The following is a 14,949-nucleotide window of genomic DNA, read 5'->3' as shown; positions in this document are numbered from 1 at the left end:
CCCCGGAACCACAGCACGCCAGCCGGTGCGGTGCCGTAATTCTGCTCCAGGCCTAGGGTGACGGGTGACATGGTGTGGTCCCTCCCGCCAGCCCTGGGGAGGCACTGGACATCGTTGGGAGACAGGTGAACTCTGGGACGTTTGCTGCGTGGTTTTCTGCAGAACCGCTGGCCGTGCCTATCCTCACATGCAGACGTGGGGGACCGTTCAGAGCATCTTAGGTATTTGCAGTGCTTTTCAAAGCACCCAACAGCCCCCAGTTCCCTTTGGGGGCGCCCTGGGCACCAGAGGAGGAGGGCCCAGCAGTGAGGAAACCAGGCAGAATCCACAGGCGTCTTCATTCCCAGCCCCCTGGCACCCTGTGTGGTTCGTTTCCAGTCAGTCCACAGGGGCCAGAACCCAGGCACAGACAGAGCTGTTAGAAGACAAGAGTTTTGTCGTGGGCCCTGCCATTTCCTTGAGGGGGGCAGAGCCTCTGTGGGCTCCGAACCCCTAACTTTGCTTGATGAAAAAGGCCCAGCACTCCAGGAGAGCAGAGTGATGCTGGATGTTTTTATTCACTTAACAGAAACATTCACTTATCAGATTTCACTGAAGTGCAATTTACAGAACTTAGAGGCAAATTAACATATGTAAATTCATATTTTAAGGTTTTGGATTTTTTTTTTTTACAAATATTACAAATGTACACGCATGGGTACAATATTGCCATTCAATCATGCTTTTTATGTACATACTTTCACTTAAGAATTACTATTTATTAAGTTCATTTTGCTTAAAAAATGCTGAATATTAAGTGGGCACTGCTGGGCAAGTTTTTTTCTTCCTTTTTTATTGACACGTATGCTGCCGGGTGTAGGAATCTGGGGCCTGCCTGGAAAGAGGCCCCAGAATCCAGGTCACTTGTCTTCGTCTTTGGAGGGTGTTTCATTCCAGCCAACTCGGATTCTGAAATGAGCTGGGAGCTAGGCGGTCCCTTCTGCAGGGGCTGCTGTGTCAGCACTTCCCTGCAGGAGTGATGTTTGCTCTGAATGTCCAGAGCTGTGGCCTCCGTGTCCCTTTCGGTGGGCGGTCAGGCTGGACAGGCTCAGGGGCCTGAAGGGACGCTGGCAGGTCTTCTGGACAAGAGGTCACAGGAGCACACCAGACCTGACCACAGGTCAGCCAAGTGGAGCTCAGGGTCCTGGACTCAGTCGAGCCAGGAGTCTAGGGCCGGGAGGAGCTGGAGGGGGAAGGGGTGGCCCGGTGGCGGCGGGCCTTGCCAGCGGGGGCCCCGCGACTCTGCTTTTCCGGCGCCCACGGCCCGTCCCGCCTCCCGTTTCCGTTTCTCCGCCTCCCCCCGCACCCCCTCCCCCGCCATCCTTTCCTCCATCCGAGTCAGAACTCGGGGGTGGGGGGGGGGCATTTGGGCGGGAGCCGAGCGCGCCCAGCGGTCCCAGCACCAGCCCTGCCGGTCCCAGCACCAGCCCTGCCGCGGCCGCGGGTGAGTCAGGACCGCGGACAGCGGCGGGCACCCGGCGGCTCCGTGGTCCCTGCCTCCGGGCGCCCCCCTCGCCACCCCAGCGCCTCTGGCATCCCCCGCGCTTTCGCTCGTTGTCTCCACCCTCGCAGGACTCAGCTGGGCAGCCTTTGCCGCCGCGCAGGACCGGGCCTCCCCATCCCGGACGGGGCCAGGGACGCCGCGGCCGGCGCGGAGGCGCTGCGGGCTTTGCTCAGGGCTGAGGAGACCTCAGCGCGAAGGGGTCGCAGCGGCCAAATCGTGGACATAAGAAGAAAGAATCCCCCACCTTCCCTTTGGTCTTTTTAGAAAGGGGTGTCCATTGTACTGGGGCCAAGTAGATGATTTCATTCGAACGGCTTCTTAAAAAGTGGGTGTAGAAGTTTCTCTAAATTAAAAAGTCTATTTAGGTTTCAAATGTCTTTTTAATTTTTTTAAACAAGATACTATAGACACATCTTGAAATTTTTAATCTAAAAATAGGATTTCATCAAAATACTCTATTCTATTCTGGGCATTGATATACCATGTGTTTGCTGTTTATGGCTCTCCAGACGTGATAAACACTCTACAGAAAGAAAAGAAAGCATTTAACTTTATTGGTAAGAATAGATTCCTTTGAAAAAGAAATGCTGTGTCTGCTTGAACAGTAACACAAGGTGACGGCTCTGAGGGACAGGACACATGGCAGCGGTGGGAGGGGCAGGTGGAGCCAGAGGAACAAAAGCCGCAAGACCCGCAGGCCCCACACATCGCTGGAGTCCACGTGCTGGGGGCGGGCAACTCCAGACCCTTGGTGGCCCGTCCCGTGGGGGCTTTTCCGTGGACAGCCGCCCAGGGGACCTTAACTGGCTCCCCCCCCCCCGGGGGGGAAGTGGCGAGCACTCGGGAGGAGGCAGAGGGGCTGTGCATGGGATCTGGCGCTCTGCCCAGGGCGGGTGTGCGGGAGGGTGGGTGTGAACGCGGAGCGGGGGACAGGACGGCTGCTTTGAGGCGATGCGGCCGCCAGCCTCCCTCTCGTTGACCCTGTCCTGTCAGGGCGACTCAAGCAGTTGTCCTCTTCACAGAGGCAGGTGCAGGGGCGCAGGCTCCTCTGGGTGCTGGTTCACCCGCTTTTCCTACTTAGAGGATGCGGGTGGCGCTGCCTCCGTGGGGTGGCCCCCGGGGACCTTGGGAACAGCGTGCGATGCACCTGCCCCTGGGCCAACCCGAGCCAAGCCCACCAGCTGTGCCAAGTACCCACTGGAGCCCCTCTCAGGCTCTGGCCAACCCAGCCCTGCTCCCGGCGGGATCTCCGCCCCCTGTGTCTGCAGCTGGGATCTCTCCTCTGCGGCTCCATGTCTGTTCCCGGCTCGCTGGCCCCAGCGCCTCTGGCAAAGCTCTAGGCCCTGGACGCCAGCCCGCTGCACTGGGCAATCTCCTCTCCCACAGGCCTCCCACAGAGCCCTCTCTTTCCTGAGAAGCACCCCCTGACCCCACAGACGGGTCCCCACGTGGTGCTCATGGGTGGGGGGGCGTTAGGGTGCGGCTTTCTGCAGAGCAGACGCTTAGGTAGAGGGCGTTTGGGTGGTTCCTGGAGCTGGCACCTCAGACCAGAGTGAACAAGTAGCGTTGGCCCAGACCCCGTGGGTGGGTGGGCGCCATCCAAGCCCCCAGAGCAGGTCCTGAGGGCTGGGCGCATGGGGCCCATGTGTGGTCGGTCCAGCCCACATCTCTCCTGCCGCCTCTGCGGGAGGAGCTGGTCCCTGTGCACATGGACACAGCGGCAGCTCAGAGCGCTGTGAGCTGGGCTTCCGGCCCCCTTTCAGGCAGGACGCCACGGTGCCTCCGGCTTTCAGAGACCAGCGTCCAGAGGGTGGACACACCAGGCACCACCAGCCTCCAGGCCTTTGTTTCTCTGAACGTCGTCCTAGGGACACGTCAGATGATCAGAAACTAACATAAACTGAACTTTTGATCCTAGCTTTTGTATGGAATTAAGATTTTATTTCCTCAGTTTTTTATGAAAGATTAAGAGGGGTCATCTTTTTGCAAAAGCATTTTCAAGCTTTACCAGTTTCAGACTCAAAGCTCTACCCTGAGGTTGTCTGCTACGGTGCCTGTTTTCTCAAAGAACTTGGGTGATAAGTTTGACCTTATATTAGACCCCGGGAAAAGTTTCTCTCTCCACAGATAGTATCTCTGTTTCCTGTTCTTTTGTAAGAGACACCTACAGTCCTTTTGTTTCACCCTTGCCCAGAGCTAGGAGCTCTGAGGTCCCGTTTGTATCGTGGGTATGACTATGTCAGATACGGATCTTTTCCCTGGAGGAATGAAGGCTGGTTACCTAGCACGCAGGGGGCCAGAAGTGAGTTCTCAGAGGTGAAACAATTCAAGTTGTATGACCCTGGGGACATTACCGAGGCTGCATGAATGGCCTCAGGGGCGTGCCCTCACCCTGAGTCGCCCGTGCTCTGCTCTGCGCTGGGGATCTGAAGGTGGCCGAATCCTGCCTCTTGCACTCTTGCAGTTGCTTTCTGTGGATTTTCTATGTCGTGCAGGGTTGGGGGGGGCTCTGGAGGCTCCTTGGCTGCCAGGGAGGCTGAGTGTCTGTGCTTCTTCCGAGAACTCAGTTAAAAGGGAGGACTGGGTCTAGGGGCTCAGTCTCCTGATTTTCCCGGGGGACCCTATGAGCTTAGACCGTGTTCACGGTTGGGTCATCGTCTGCCAGAGAAGCAGCGTGTCCAGCAGGGAGCTCCGGGGCCGACCTCGTGACCCTCCAGGGTCCAGAGGTGGTTTCTTCCCGCCCCAGGCCTTGGCCCGGGGGCTTCAGCCTCCTTCTCCCGCCCGCTGTAGGATTCTTTAATGTCATGCATCGCATCCCAAATCCTGGAAGGAGGCGGAGTGAGAACTCAAAGAGCAGTGACCACGGTCACGCGTCCTCACCGGCTTCTCTGGGGAGGAGCCCATGGCTTTTCCCTTCACTGGCTTGTCCGAACACGCTTGTGCGGGAGCCCTGCGCTTGGTAGGCGCGTGGCGGGAGGGGAGCGGGTTGGGCCTGGTTTCTTCTCACGGCAGCACCTTGGCACCACGTTTCGAGGCGGCCACGCAGCCCCTCCAGCTTGAATGGAAACTCGCCCTGGGACGCACGGAGGAGGAGACCCTCTGTGCCCTCGGGTGGGTGGGGTGGGCGCCTGGTCCTCGTGGCCCGGGAGCCACCTGAGAAGCAGCACACCCCTCACTCAGCCGAGCCCTGGACACGCGTTATTTCTGCAACACCAAAGGAAAACGCTTGCACAGCCCGATCCGCGCCCCGCGGCCCACCACACACTGGCACGGCCTCGCTCGCCCGCGCGGAGCCTGGGTCCAGGGGCTCACAGAGTCAGTAGAAACTGCTCTTGCTCCGGCGGCTTCCTCACCCAGGTGCCCAGACCCGCCTTCTGAAACGCTCGGAACAGCTGCTGTTTGACCGACTGGTAGGTGCGGGCCCCCAGCTTGGCCTCACAGTACAGGGAGGGCGCGTCTCCGTGGCTTGGGATCCGTGCGCTCAGCTGTGGGACAGAGCGCGAGAGGAAGTGAGCCCCCGGGGATGGGCCCCCAGACCCCCAGGACATGCGGGCTCCCCAGCCCAACGGGACAGTGAGCAGCCTGAGCAGCAGGCAGGGGCTCCTGGCCCCGCCGGGCGCGTCTTGTCTCCACCCTCGCCCCGCACAGGTGGCAGCGGTGCAGCGCTGTCGCCTGGGCGAGTTACCGTGATTCTTCGTGCCCAGAAGTGTCAGGTTTTGCGCTTTAAACCTGCTCAGTGTTTAGGTCATTTGTGCCTCAGTAAAGCTGTGACAGAGACCTGTCTCTCTTTCTAATTTGACCTACTGGTAAGTTAAATCTCATGTAAAATCCTCCCACCAAAAAGAGGGGAGTCCTGTGGAAGCCCCCGGTTCTGTCAGCAATTCTGTGACGCCCAGACAGCCTGGTTATCAGGGAGACTTCGCTTCGCAAGAGGCGGGAGTGGTTAACGGAAAAATAACCCTAACTCGCCTACTGTTAGAGACACGAGCTGTGCGCGTTTTTCTTTCTGGGGGGATCAGGGGTTCACACTGGGGTGGGGAGGGCGGGGAGGACCATGGGGACACGGAAGGCGTGTCAAGTCTCCCTGCCAGCCCACCTGGAGGACAGAAACTGCTATTTGCTTGTCAGGTTCTGGGTGGGCCTCGCCAGGCAGGACCAGGCCCTGCTTCCCGGCCGCACGGCGGCCTTGGGTGTGGCCAGCAGGGCGGGGGCCGGGAGGCCAGCCTTCCACCCGCTGGCCAGTGGGTCTCTGACGCCCGCCGCCATGTCACTGGGGGGGAACCCAACTCTTGTGAGCACCTGTTTCCTTAATTCTGAACTGGAATAGCACCGACTCAGAAGCATCCTCTGCTGCCACAGCTGTTCTCCAGTAAGCTCCCTTCTCCCTTTTCTGGGGCCGCAGCTCAACCCTGCAGCTGGCTGGGGGCCTTGCTCGGAGGGGCCATGTCTGAAGTCCACGGGGAGTGGGTTAAGGATGCGGCCAGTGTCTGTGTCATGTGTCGCCTTGCTCTGACCAAGCTTTTGGGCCCCTCCCTGTGTCCAGTGGCCCCAAGGAGCCAGCGCCACTGACCTTGCCGTGGAGCCGTGCCCACCAGGCAGAGAGCCTGTGCTTGCAGAGGCGGGATGAGCGGCCGCAGCTCCGCTTCCCAGTGGTGGCATCAATGACCTCCACGTCCGCGGAGCCCACCACCCAGTTCATGCTGAAGTGGGGTGACTTCCCAGGCTGGCGCGCCTCGGCCTGACTCACTCCTGCCGAGAGAGGAACCACGGTGGCGGGCGTGAACCCTCCTGGACCAGGGGGACCCAGTTCGCCCAGGGTGGGGGGATGGGAATGACCCGTCTGTGCCAGTGCAAGGGTCCCATCATTCCACTGTGAAGCTCGGTTGTGCCAGCAGCCCACTCCGGTGGACGACTGTGCCAGGGCAGTGCTGTAATAACTGAGCTCTGCCCATTTGTTTCCTGGACCAGAGAACCTATGGAGCCACGTAAAGGCCATCTGAGAATGTGCTGTCATGAGGCACTTGCTGTATGCCCGGCTGTGCATTTATGAGGCACTCGCTGCATGCCCTGCTAAGCACTGCCAGCCCCCAGGGGTCCAGTGGGGTTGGAGAGAGAGAAACCCAGTAGAAGCGAGAGAGCTGAGGGTACAGGGTAGCTGAGCAGGGGCCGGGAGTGCGCACTTCTAATCCTCGTGGCCACCTGCTCCGTCCTCTTGTGGCCTCGGCCACATGCCCTCCATGGTGAGAGCCCTGGTCGTGTTGGGTTCACATGAGCATGAGCAGAAAAGGACCTTGGTATCGTGTTTTTTCTGCCCATGATGCTGTAAGACACTCAGGCAGAAGCTACCACGCACCCCGACTCTTTCTTCAGCTTCCCCTGGAGCTCCCCCCACCCCGGGCTCCTCCCTCCCGAGCTCCTCCCACCCACTCTGGCTCCTCCCCCGGGCTGCCCCCTCCCCAGCTCGCCCCCCTCCCCAGAGCCCCTCCCTCAGCCCCTCCCTCTGCCTGCTGCTCCCAGGGGAGGGCGCGCTCCGGTGGCATTGGGGGCCTGCCCAGGCCACAGCAGCGCCCCTCGGGGTGGAGAGGCCTGTGTCCCAGGGTCCCTGGGGGCCTGTGGCCGACGCCCCGCGAGGAGCCAGCCCTGCGTCGTGACGGCCGGCCCGGGTGCCTTCCCTGACGCGCCTTCTCTGCGGCCCAGAGCCCTCCCCCTGTCCTAGGGTCCCCCCTCCCAGAGGCTTCACGGGCAGAGTACACACCACCTGCGTCTGCCTCCTGTGCAGCCTACTGCAGACCAGTGTCGCCTGGTCCCCTTCCCCTGGTCATGGACGGGCAGTGCCTGGTGCCATTCCATCCATGTTGACGCCTTCCTTTTCCCTAAAGAGACCCTGTGGCCGCTGCCCATGCTGGGAGCCGGGCGGGGGAGCCGTGGACAAGGTCGTGGTGACTGGGCACGAGGAGAGGCCGGCGGTGCTCAGAGCCACGTAGCCAGGCCCGGCCAGGCCTGCCCCCTCCTTCCCTGCCCACCGCTACTCGTTCCTGTGGTACTGCTTCAGTGACCACCGCAGGCACCGCAGGCACCGCTGCGCCCCTCGGGAGGGCAGTGAGAGGGACCCGCGATTTGTCCCTGCGAAGGCCTTTCACCTCTGCTCAGTGGCAAGGATGCTCACTTTGAGAAAATCCTTTCCGCCTCTTTTAAAGCAGCACAGACGAGACATGGCAGCCTGCTTTAATAGTAGTGGACCTGCCTGACCTCAAATGTCGTTTGCGTTGCTCACGCCCGCTGTGCAGGACCTTCAGGGAGGCGGTGTTTAACTTGCAAAACGAACGAGGCAGAATCCAGGCCCGCGGAATCCTGAAGTGGCAGGACTGGGAGGGCTGCTTGCTTTCTACACCTGTTGGGCCTCGAGGGCTCGTGGGCTTTTGTGCGCACACACACACACACGCGCGCGCGCACACACAGACACTCACGCGCGCACACAGACACTCACACCCACGCCCACCCTCGCCCTGCGCGCACTCTGCTGGAAGAAGCAGGACTTCCTACGTGCATGCTCGGTCTCGGGTAACTGACTCTAGGTTTGTGGCGTTCACTCCTCTCATTAGCACCTTGTCACCCTAATCCACGGTGACCTCCTGGCTCCTCCCTGGTCCAGGGAAACGGGCAGATGGCGGTGGAGGCTGGATGGGGGCATTTCAGGCTGCAGGTGAAGGCACGGACTGCCATCCAGGGTGGTTCTAGGGGCCTGGGGGCCGCGTCGTCCTCACCGGAGGCTCCCCTTCTTTCCTGGGACGACAGGAAGGCCACCTGATGTGTGATCGTAACTGACTGTGGCCCGGGTTCCTCAGAGGTTGGAACCTATGTGCTCACAGGACATGGCAAAGATGTGGAAGTTCCTCCGTGCAGGGAAAATCTGAGTATTTCCTTTTCTAACCTACCAATGGCATGGCTCTTGGTCCGGGTAAGGAATGCCCCTCTTTCGAAATGTAGGAGACAGAGGGACTTTGGCAGAATATGGTTGATTTTGTTTCAGATTATACATTTTCACTGCTGCTGTAGCCAAATGTAGTCATAAGCCAGGTTTCGTCCTGGACGAAAGTGGATATTTTTCACTGCTCTTTGTGCTGCATTATCCATTTGGGGTGTTTTTCTTACACCCAAAAACACACTGAACATTGAGGGAGGCCTTCTTCTCTCCGAATCTTGTGTGTCCTCATTTTTTTTGGTCTTTTTTGTTTTCTTCCCCCTCGTTTTTCCCCCCTTTTTTTTGCTGCACCCGCGGCATATGGAGGTTCCCAGGCCAGGGCTTGAATTGGAGCCACAGCTGCCAGCCTACACCACAGCCAGCAACGCCAGGATCCGTGCTGCGTCTGTGGCCTAATGGCACAGCTCATGGCAACACCGGATCCTTAACCCACTGAGCAAGGCCAGGGATCGAGCCCACATCCTCATGGATACTAGTTGGGCTCTCAACCTGCTGAGCTACAGTGGGAACTCCTTCCCCCTCATTTTTAAAGGGCATTTTCACTGGGTCCAGGATTGTAGGTTGAGATTAATTTTCTATCAGCATTGTAAAGACCTCATTTCCTTGTTTTTGTCTCCCAAGAATCAGCTCTCAGTCTGATTTTGCTCCTCTGAGGTTGATCCGTCTTTTGTTTTCTGACAGCTTTTATGATTTTCTTTAGGTCTTTGTCTTCAGCAATTTTACTGCGAGGGCAGGTCACAGAATTCTTCTTGGGGTGCGAGATGCTTCTCGGTTCTGTAGTTCGCCACTGGAAAGCTCTTCGTCCTCAATGTGGCTCTGGCCCTGCTTCCTCCCTTCTTCTGGGCTCTGTCTACACCTGCGTTCAGCTCTCACCTGCCGTCGTACTTTCCATTTTCCTCTGAAATGGATAATTCTCTGTGTCAGCCTGGCTGGGCTGTGGCGTCCAGATGCTTGGTCAGACACCTGCCACATGTTGCTGTGAGGGTGTTTTTAGGTGGACAGACGTTTCCATCAGGGACTTTGAGCAAAGCAGGGGACCCTCCATGACACAGGTGGGCCTCATCTAATCAGAACCAAAGATCAAGGTCCCTTGAGAGGAAGGGATTCTGCCTCCAGGCAGCCTTTGAATACGACTGCAACAGCACCTCTGCCCAAATTTCCATCCTGCCCTGAGACTGGAGACATGCCAGCCCCAATGATCACATGAGCCAATTCCCTAAGATAAATCTTCGTTCCAGCACAAAGTTGAATCTGACCCATTGGCTCTGTTCTCTGAAGAACCTTGGCGAATAAACCTTTGCTCTGTTTCTGTGCCCATTCTGGATGTTTCCTTCAGAATAATGTCCCAATTTACTAATTCTCTCTTCAACTGTGTTGAATTTGCTACTAGGCCTGTCCTTTTACCCCAAATGCTCTGTTTTCTCTCTTTCTGAAGTTCCCCTTTCGTCCTTTTTTTGGATTCCACCTCTCCCCCCACATCGTCCATCCTGCTTTTAAGTATCTTTTACCCTGTTGAGCATAACTGTACGAAAGTCTGTGTCTGAGAACTTTAATCTCTGAGGCTGTGGGTCTGTTTTTATTGTCTGTTGTTTCTGCTGGGTTTTGTCAATGTGGTCTTAGATCCCCTTGTGCTTATTTTTGTTTTGTGCCCTTGTATTTGCAAATTTTCTGTGGGATTGTTCTGATCTAACTTGTAGTGGGACCATCTTGGTCTCAACTCACAAGTGGAGATAATGTCAAGCTGCATTTACCTGGGGTTGAAACCCAGTACCGACTTGCTTTCTGCGTGCACTGCAGCTTCGATCCTGCCTGTTTCCTGAAACTGCCCTGAAAACTCTTCCCCAAGATCTGCCTGCCACCCTCTTCTGCTTCCACCTGTCCTTCCTGCAGGATGTGGCTTGGATGTTACCCTCTCCGTAAGAGCCTTCCTGACCCTCTAATTTAGAGTTAGGGTCACTTTTTAGTCCCTGTTGGCTTTATTTTTCTGTAAAGCATTTGCATTTTGTCTATCTCTCCTTCTATTAGAATGTACACACCTTGGGGTATGGATTTTCAAATATTTTGTTCACTGCTTTCTTCCCAGTGCAGAATTGTGCCTGGCACATCAAAAGTGATCAATACATATTTGCTAAGTGATTAAATGAGTGCCCGGATTATGGTCAAGTTCTTAATGTTTGGATAAATTAAAATCATAGACAACAGGAGTATTTTACTTGAAAGGCAAAATTCTCAGGAGCAGTATATTTAAGTTTGGTGTTCAATCCTTTTATGAAACAATTCTTTAAAATCATGATTTCCTTAAAATCATGGTGGAAATTAAATAAAAACTAATACCCAAAAATTTTAAAAGAACTCCCCAGAAAACTAAAACAAGATTTCCCCATAGTTTAAGATTTATCGTAGGCTCTGGTCCATCTGATTGCTTAGGGAGAGCTATGCTAGTGTATGGAAACGTCTGATTAAATAGTTCTTTGTTGAATCAAACCTTTTCCATCTTCGTGCAAAGATATTAGGGTTATTTTATTTTAGGTTATTCTAGAAAGACCTACAATGATTGTGTTTTCTGTGAAGAATTCCTGCAGGAGCACAGGAGGATAAATTCCTCCCTCCAGGACAAAGCTGCCTGCTCAGGTATTTTTTTGATCCAGTGAGCTGTATCCTAAACATTTACACAAAAGTTATGGTTTATAATGTACTTGTGTTTTTGGTCACTTAAAAATAATATTACAAATTATGTTGCATCTGCATAAAAGAAAGCCATTGCTGCTACCCACTGGGTTGTTTTGCAGGATACTATTTTTTTTGGTCTGCCTCCACGGCACGTGGAAGTTTCTGGGCCAAGGATAGAACCTGTGCCACAGCAGTGACCCAAGCTGCTGCAGCAACAGTGCCAGATCCTTAACCTGCTGCACTGCAAGGGAACTCCTGCAGGATACTATTAATGATAATTAATTTCAGGAATTTCCCCTGAACAAAAGAGGCCTGACTCCATGTCAGTTCTATGGCTGAGTGTGACCGTGTTTTGGAAACTTTAACTGGCACAACGATGAGGACGAAAACGGCACAGTCGTCCCCGCTCTGCCCCCCTTGCGGAGATGCGTGCAGAATGCAGCGCCTGTGGTTTGGGGCAGAATTCACAGGCTGCTGCTGGACACTTCAATAAACATCCAGCTTCCTTCTGGCAAAGTCAGTTGCTTAGGCAACATGGAGGTCTGAAAAAAGGCTCCTAAAACGCCAGCTTGTCATTTTTACTATTTCAGGACGTTATGTGAAGCAAGACAACTGTCATTCTTCCCTGTCTGTCGCCAGTCCTGTGGTTTTCGTCACATGAACACCCATCAGGACTGGCAAACAGCCCGTGGCGCTGACACCCGTGCCCTCTGGCCTGTCTCCGACGCCGTCTTCCTTGCCCAGACCCGACCTCGTGAGGTTTGTCTTCAGTGTGGACTGGGGCGGTCAGCACTGAGAAACACCTGAGAAATGCCGTTAACGCGACCAAGAAGGTCTGTCTCGGCCAGGTCGCCTCCTTTGCTGTGAGTCTTTTCCTGAGGAAGGAAAATGAGAATGGAGGCTTGGGGTCGAGGGATCAGGTGAAGCCAGGCCCCTAGTCTCACAGAACAGCCAGGTCACTTTCTAGTTCACTGGTGTTTCTCTAACACGCTGAGTGTTCCGAGCAGGTCTTTGTCGGTTGCCACTGTCGCCTTTTTTTTACCTACGGAAAACCCTGAGCGAAGACGGGAGGTGGTTCCTTTGCGGAAGGAGGAAGGAGCCCTTGTGGGTCTGCCGTGCAGGGTTCACGCAGCCGGACTTGGCCCCGCACCTGGGTTCCGTCTGCGGGTTCAGCTGGCCTGTGTAGACTGTTTCAGGCACATCTTAGAACACCGTCCTGGAACCGTGTCCGTAGGGGTGTCTTTTCCAGCGGGGCTGCCCCCGTGAACCCGGCCTTCCGCGCGGCAGGATCCTGCACCGTGCGGGCCGCTCCCTCTGGGCTGTTGTGCGAGCTGCCCTCCAAGGGCCTGAGCAGGTCCATGCGCTGCTCACCTCCACCCCTCTCAGTCCTACTCTCGCTTCTTTTTTTGGCTGTGCCCCTGCCATGCGGAAGTTCCCGGGCCAGGGATCGAACCCATGCCACAGCAGCGACCGTGCCAGATCCTTAACCCGCTGTGCCACGAGGGACTCCCCTGCTTGCTCTTCTGTTGCAGGAAAGCCTTATGATTTCCTTTTAAAATCTGCATGGTGGGTTTTTAAATGCCCTTCGAGGGCTACCCAGTTGGTGCCTGCAGGCGAGACTGAGGTGTAGGCCTGTTTGCAAATCTATGTGGCAGCGAAACCCGTGGTCAAACAGGTGTCCAAGTGTAGACAGACAGATGCAGTCGTGGGGGTGCCGACATCACTGGGGGCGTGGGGGGCAGGTGCTTTGCCGTTATGTCAGACCCATCAATGACTTCGGGTAGCTCTGATTTTCTGTAATTGAGTTTTTAAACAATTCCTGCTTTTACACTTACAATTCAAAATTCCTATTTTAGTCTATGTTTATATGTTCCCAGTTGAACATGTATATTAAAAAGAGCATTGAGGAGTTTCCTGGTGGCTCAGTGGGTTAAGGATCTGGCATTGTCACGGCAGTGGCTCGGGTTGCTGCTGTGGTGCGGGTTTGATCCCTGGCCTGGGAACTTTTTCATGTCATGGGAATGGCTAAAAAAACCAGCATCGAGGGATTCCTGTTGTGGCGCAGTAGAAACAAATTCGACTAGTATCCGTGAGGTTGCGGGTTTGATCCCTGGCTTTGCTCAGTGGGTTGGGGGGCCGGCATTGCCCTGAGCTGTGGTGTAGGTCGCAGACGTGGCTTGGATCTGGCATCGCTGTGGCTGTGCTGTAGGCCAGGAGCTGTAGCTCTGATTCAACCCCTAGGCTGGGACTCTCCTTATGCTGTGGGTGTGGCCCTAAAAAGCCAAAAAAGAAAAAAAAACAAAAAACAAAAAACAAAAACGTTGAGAGAAGAACAGGTGCCTGGGAGGAAAAGGCCGGTGGTGCCCAAAGGATGCGCGAGAACAGCCGCTTCTCAGGGCTTCGCGAGGGTCTGCGGGTTTTGTTTCCGAGGGCTTGTGGTGTGGGATTAGGTTTCTGACTAGCAGGTGGACGTGAGCAGTGAGGCGTCCCGAGAACTGGATGCGTGGAGCTGTCGCGGGACGCCATCCACGCGCGACGCGGGAAGTCCTCCGACCTCTAACCTGCACGCCGCAGAGCCGCGTGTTTGCTTTGGGCTCCACACCGGGACCGCTAGGTCTTTTGGGGGGGGGGGTCCCATCCAGAGCCGTTGCTGCTGTTCAGCCACAGGGAGGAAATGAGCCTTCACCATTTTAGGAAAGAACAGGAGAAGGAAGAGGAAAAGTGAAAGAAAGAGGTCGAAACTGGGCCCCAAGGGATAGCTTCTTGGACTTAGGGAAATTGCTGACCAGTGAAAAGACGGCTCTCGTTTTGCTGACATTGACTATGGCCTTTCTGTCCCTCACTTGACGACGGTGAGTCAGGAGTGAGCGCCTCAGAGACGGGCCTGGGTCTCGGGCTCCACCTTCAGCTCCCAGAGGGTGGATGCTGAGGCCTCTTGAGCGGGGCCCGTTTCGCACCATTAACTCTCAGGCGATCAGGGGCCGTGCTGTGTTGCCACGAGCCACAGCGGGGTGGGTTGGGAGAGCTTCACGTTCTGGTCAAACCGAGCTGGTTCAAATCCTTGCTCCACGGGGGTGGACAGAGCGCCCTGGCCCTCAATTCCCAGAGTCTGCTTCCACGAGGATGGAAGGAGATAACAAGTGCTACCCGTGCGGCAGGTGCGTGCCTCACGCTTGACGTCCACAGGGACGGCTGCCTGTTGTCAGACCCCTTCCCTCAGTGATGGCGCCGTCGGGGGCGGGGGCAACTGTACCACGCAGACCACGCTGTCCTGGCCGTCACCTGCCAGGCTTCAGGTTGGGCCCCACAACCCTGGGCACAGCAGGGGGGCAGGTCCAAGGCAGCCGTTTGTGGCCAGGATGATGGTGAAAGAACCCCCCACGGCAGGTGGCCCGAGGTCCCGGGAAGGGCGGTGGCACCCACGGCAGGTTGGCCCGAGGTCCTGGACTACCTTTCCCAGGCCTTGCTGTGGCTTTGCTGACTCGCGGCCACGTGGAACCTCACGTGGTCCGTGGACTGGGCAGAGGGCCCTGGGTCTCAGGAGTAAAGAAAGGCTGGGATGTGGCCCCGTAACACCAGGGCGGTGGCCCAGGCCCCTGGCACCTCCTTTTCACCCACTGTGAGCTTTGGGGTCCGAGCTGCTGTCTCTGGCTGGTGACTCGCGGATGGAGTAAGGAGCCAGGCAGCGGCCTGAAAGCTGGCTTGACGCCCTTCTCTCACCGCTGCACCCGTGGGCACCAGCACTGCCCCGGTC

General features: G+C 56.3%; 2 protein-coding genes across 8 annotated transcripts in view; one reads left to right on the top strand and one right to left on the bottom strand.

Annotated features, from left to right (window-relative positions):
- The window catches only part of WDR37 (WD repeat domain 37), a 111,329-nt gene that overhangs the window by 65,375 nt on the left and 31,005 nt on the right, over positions 1 to 14,949 (top strand). The window lies entirely within an intron of this gene.
- The window catches only part of ADARB2 (adenosine deaminase RNA specific B2 (inactive)), a 455,387-nt gene continuing 442,341 nt past the window's right edge, over positions 1,904 to 14,949 (bottom strand). For both annotated transcript variants that reach the window (XM_021065069.2, XM_084980615.1), the window contains 2 exons: positions 6,114 to 6,292; positions 1,904 to 5,028 (listed from right to left, as the gene is read on the bottom strand). In XM_021065069.2, coding sequence (XP_020920728.2) covers positions 4,852 to 5,028; positions 6,114 to 6,292 — 356 coding nt within the window. In that variant the 3' untranslated portion in view covers positions 1,904 to 4,851. The remainder of the gene's footprint in view (positions 5,029 to 6,113; positions 6,293 to 14,949) is intronic.

The sequence above is a fragment of the Sus scrofa genome, chromosome 10 (genome assembly GCF_054392235.1).
Source record: "Sus scrofa isolate SSC_HxYL_T2T_F1_AM1 chromosome 10, Sscrofa_HxYL_maternal_Yorkshire_Landrace_v2.0, whole genome shotgun sequence".
Classification (NCBI taxonomy): Eukaryota; Metazoa; Chordata; class Mammalia; order Artiodactyla; family Suidae; genus Sus; species Sus scrofa.
The sequence above is the reverse complement of the archived record's forward strand: the minus strand, read 5'-3'. Positions and strand labels throughout refer to the sequence as shown.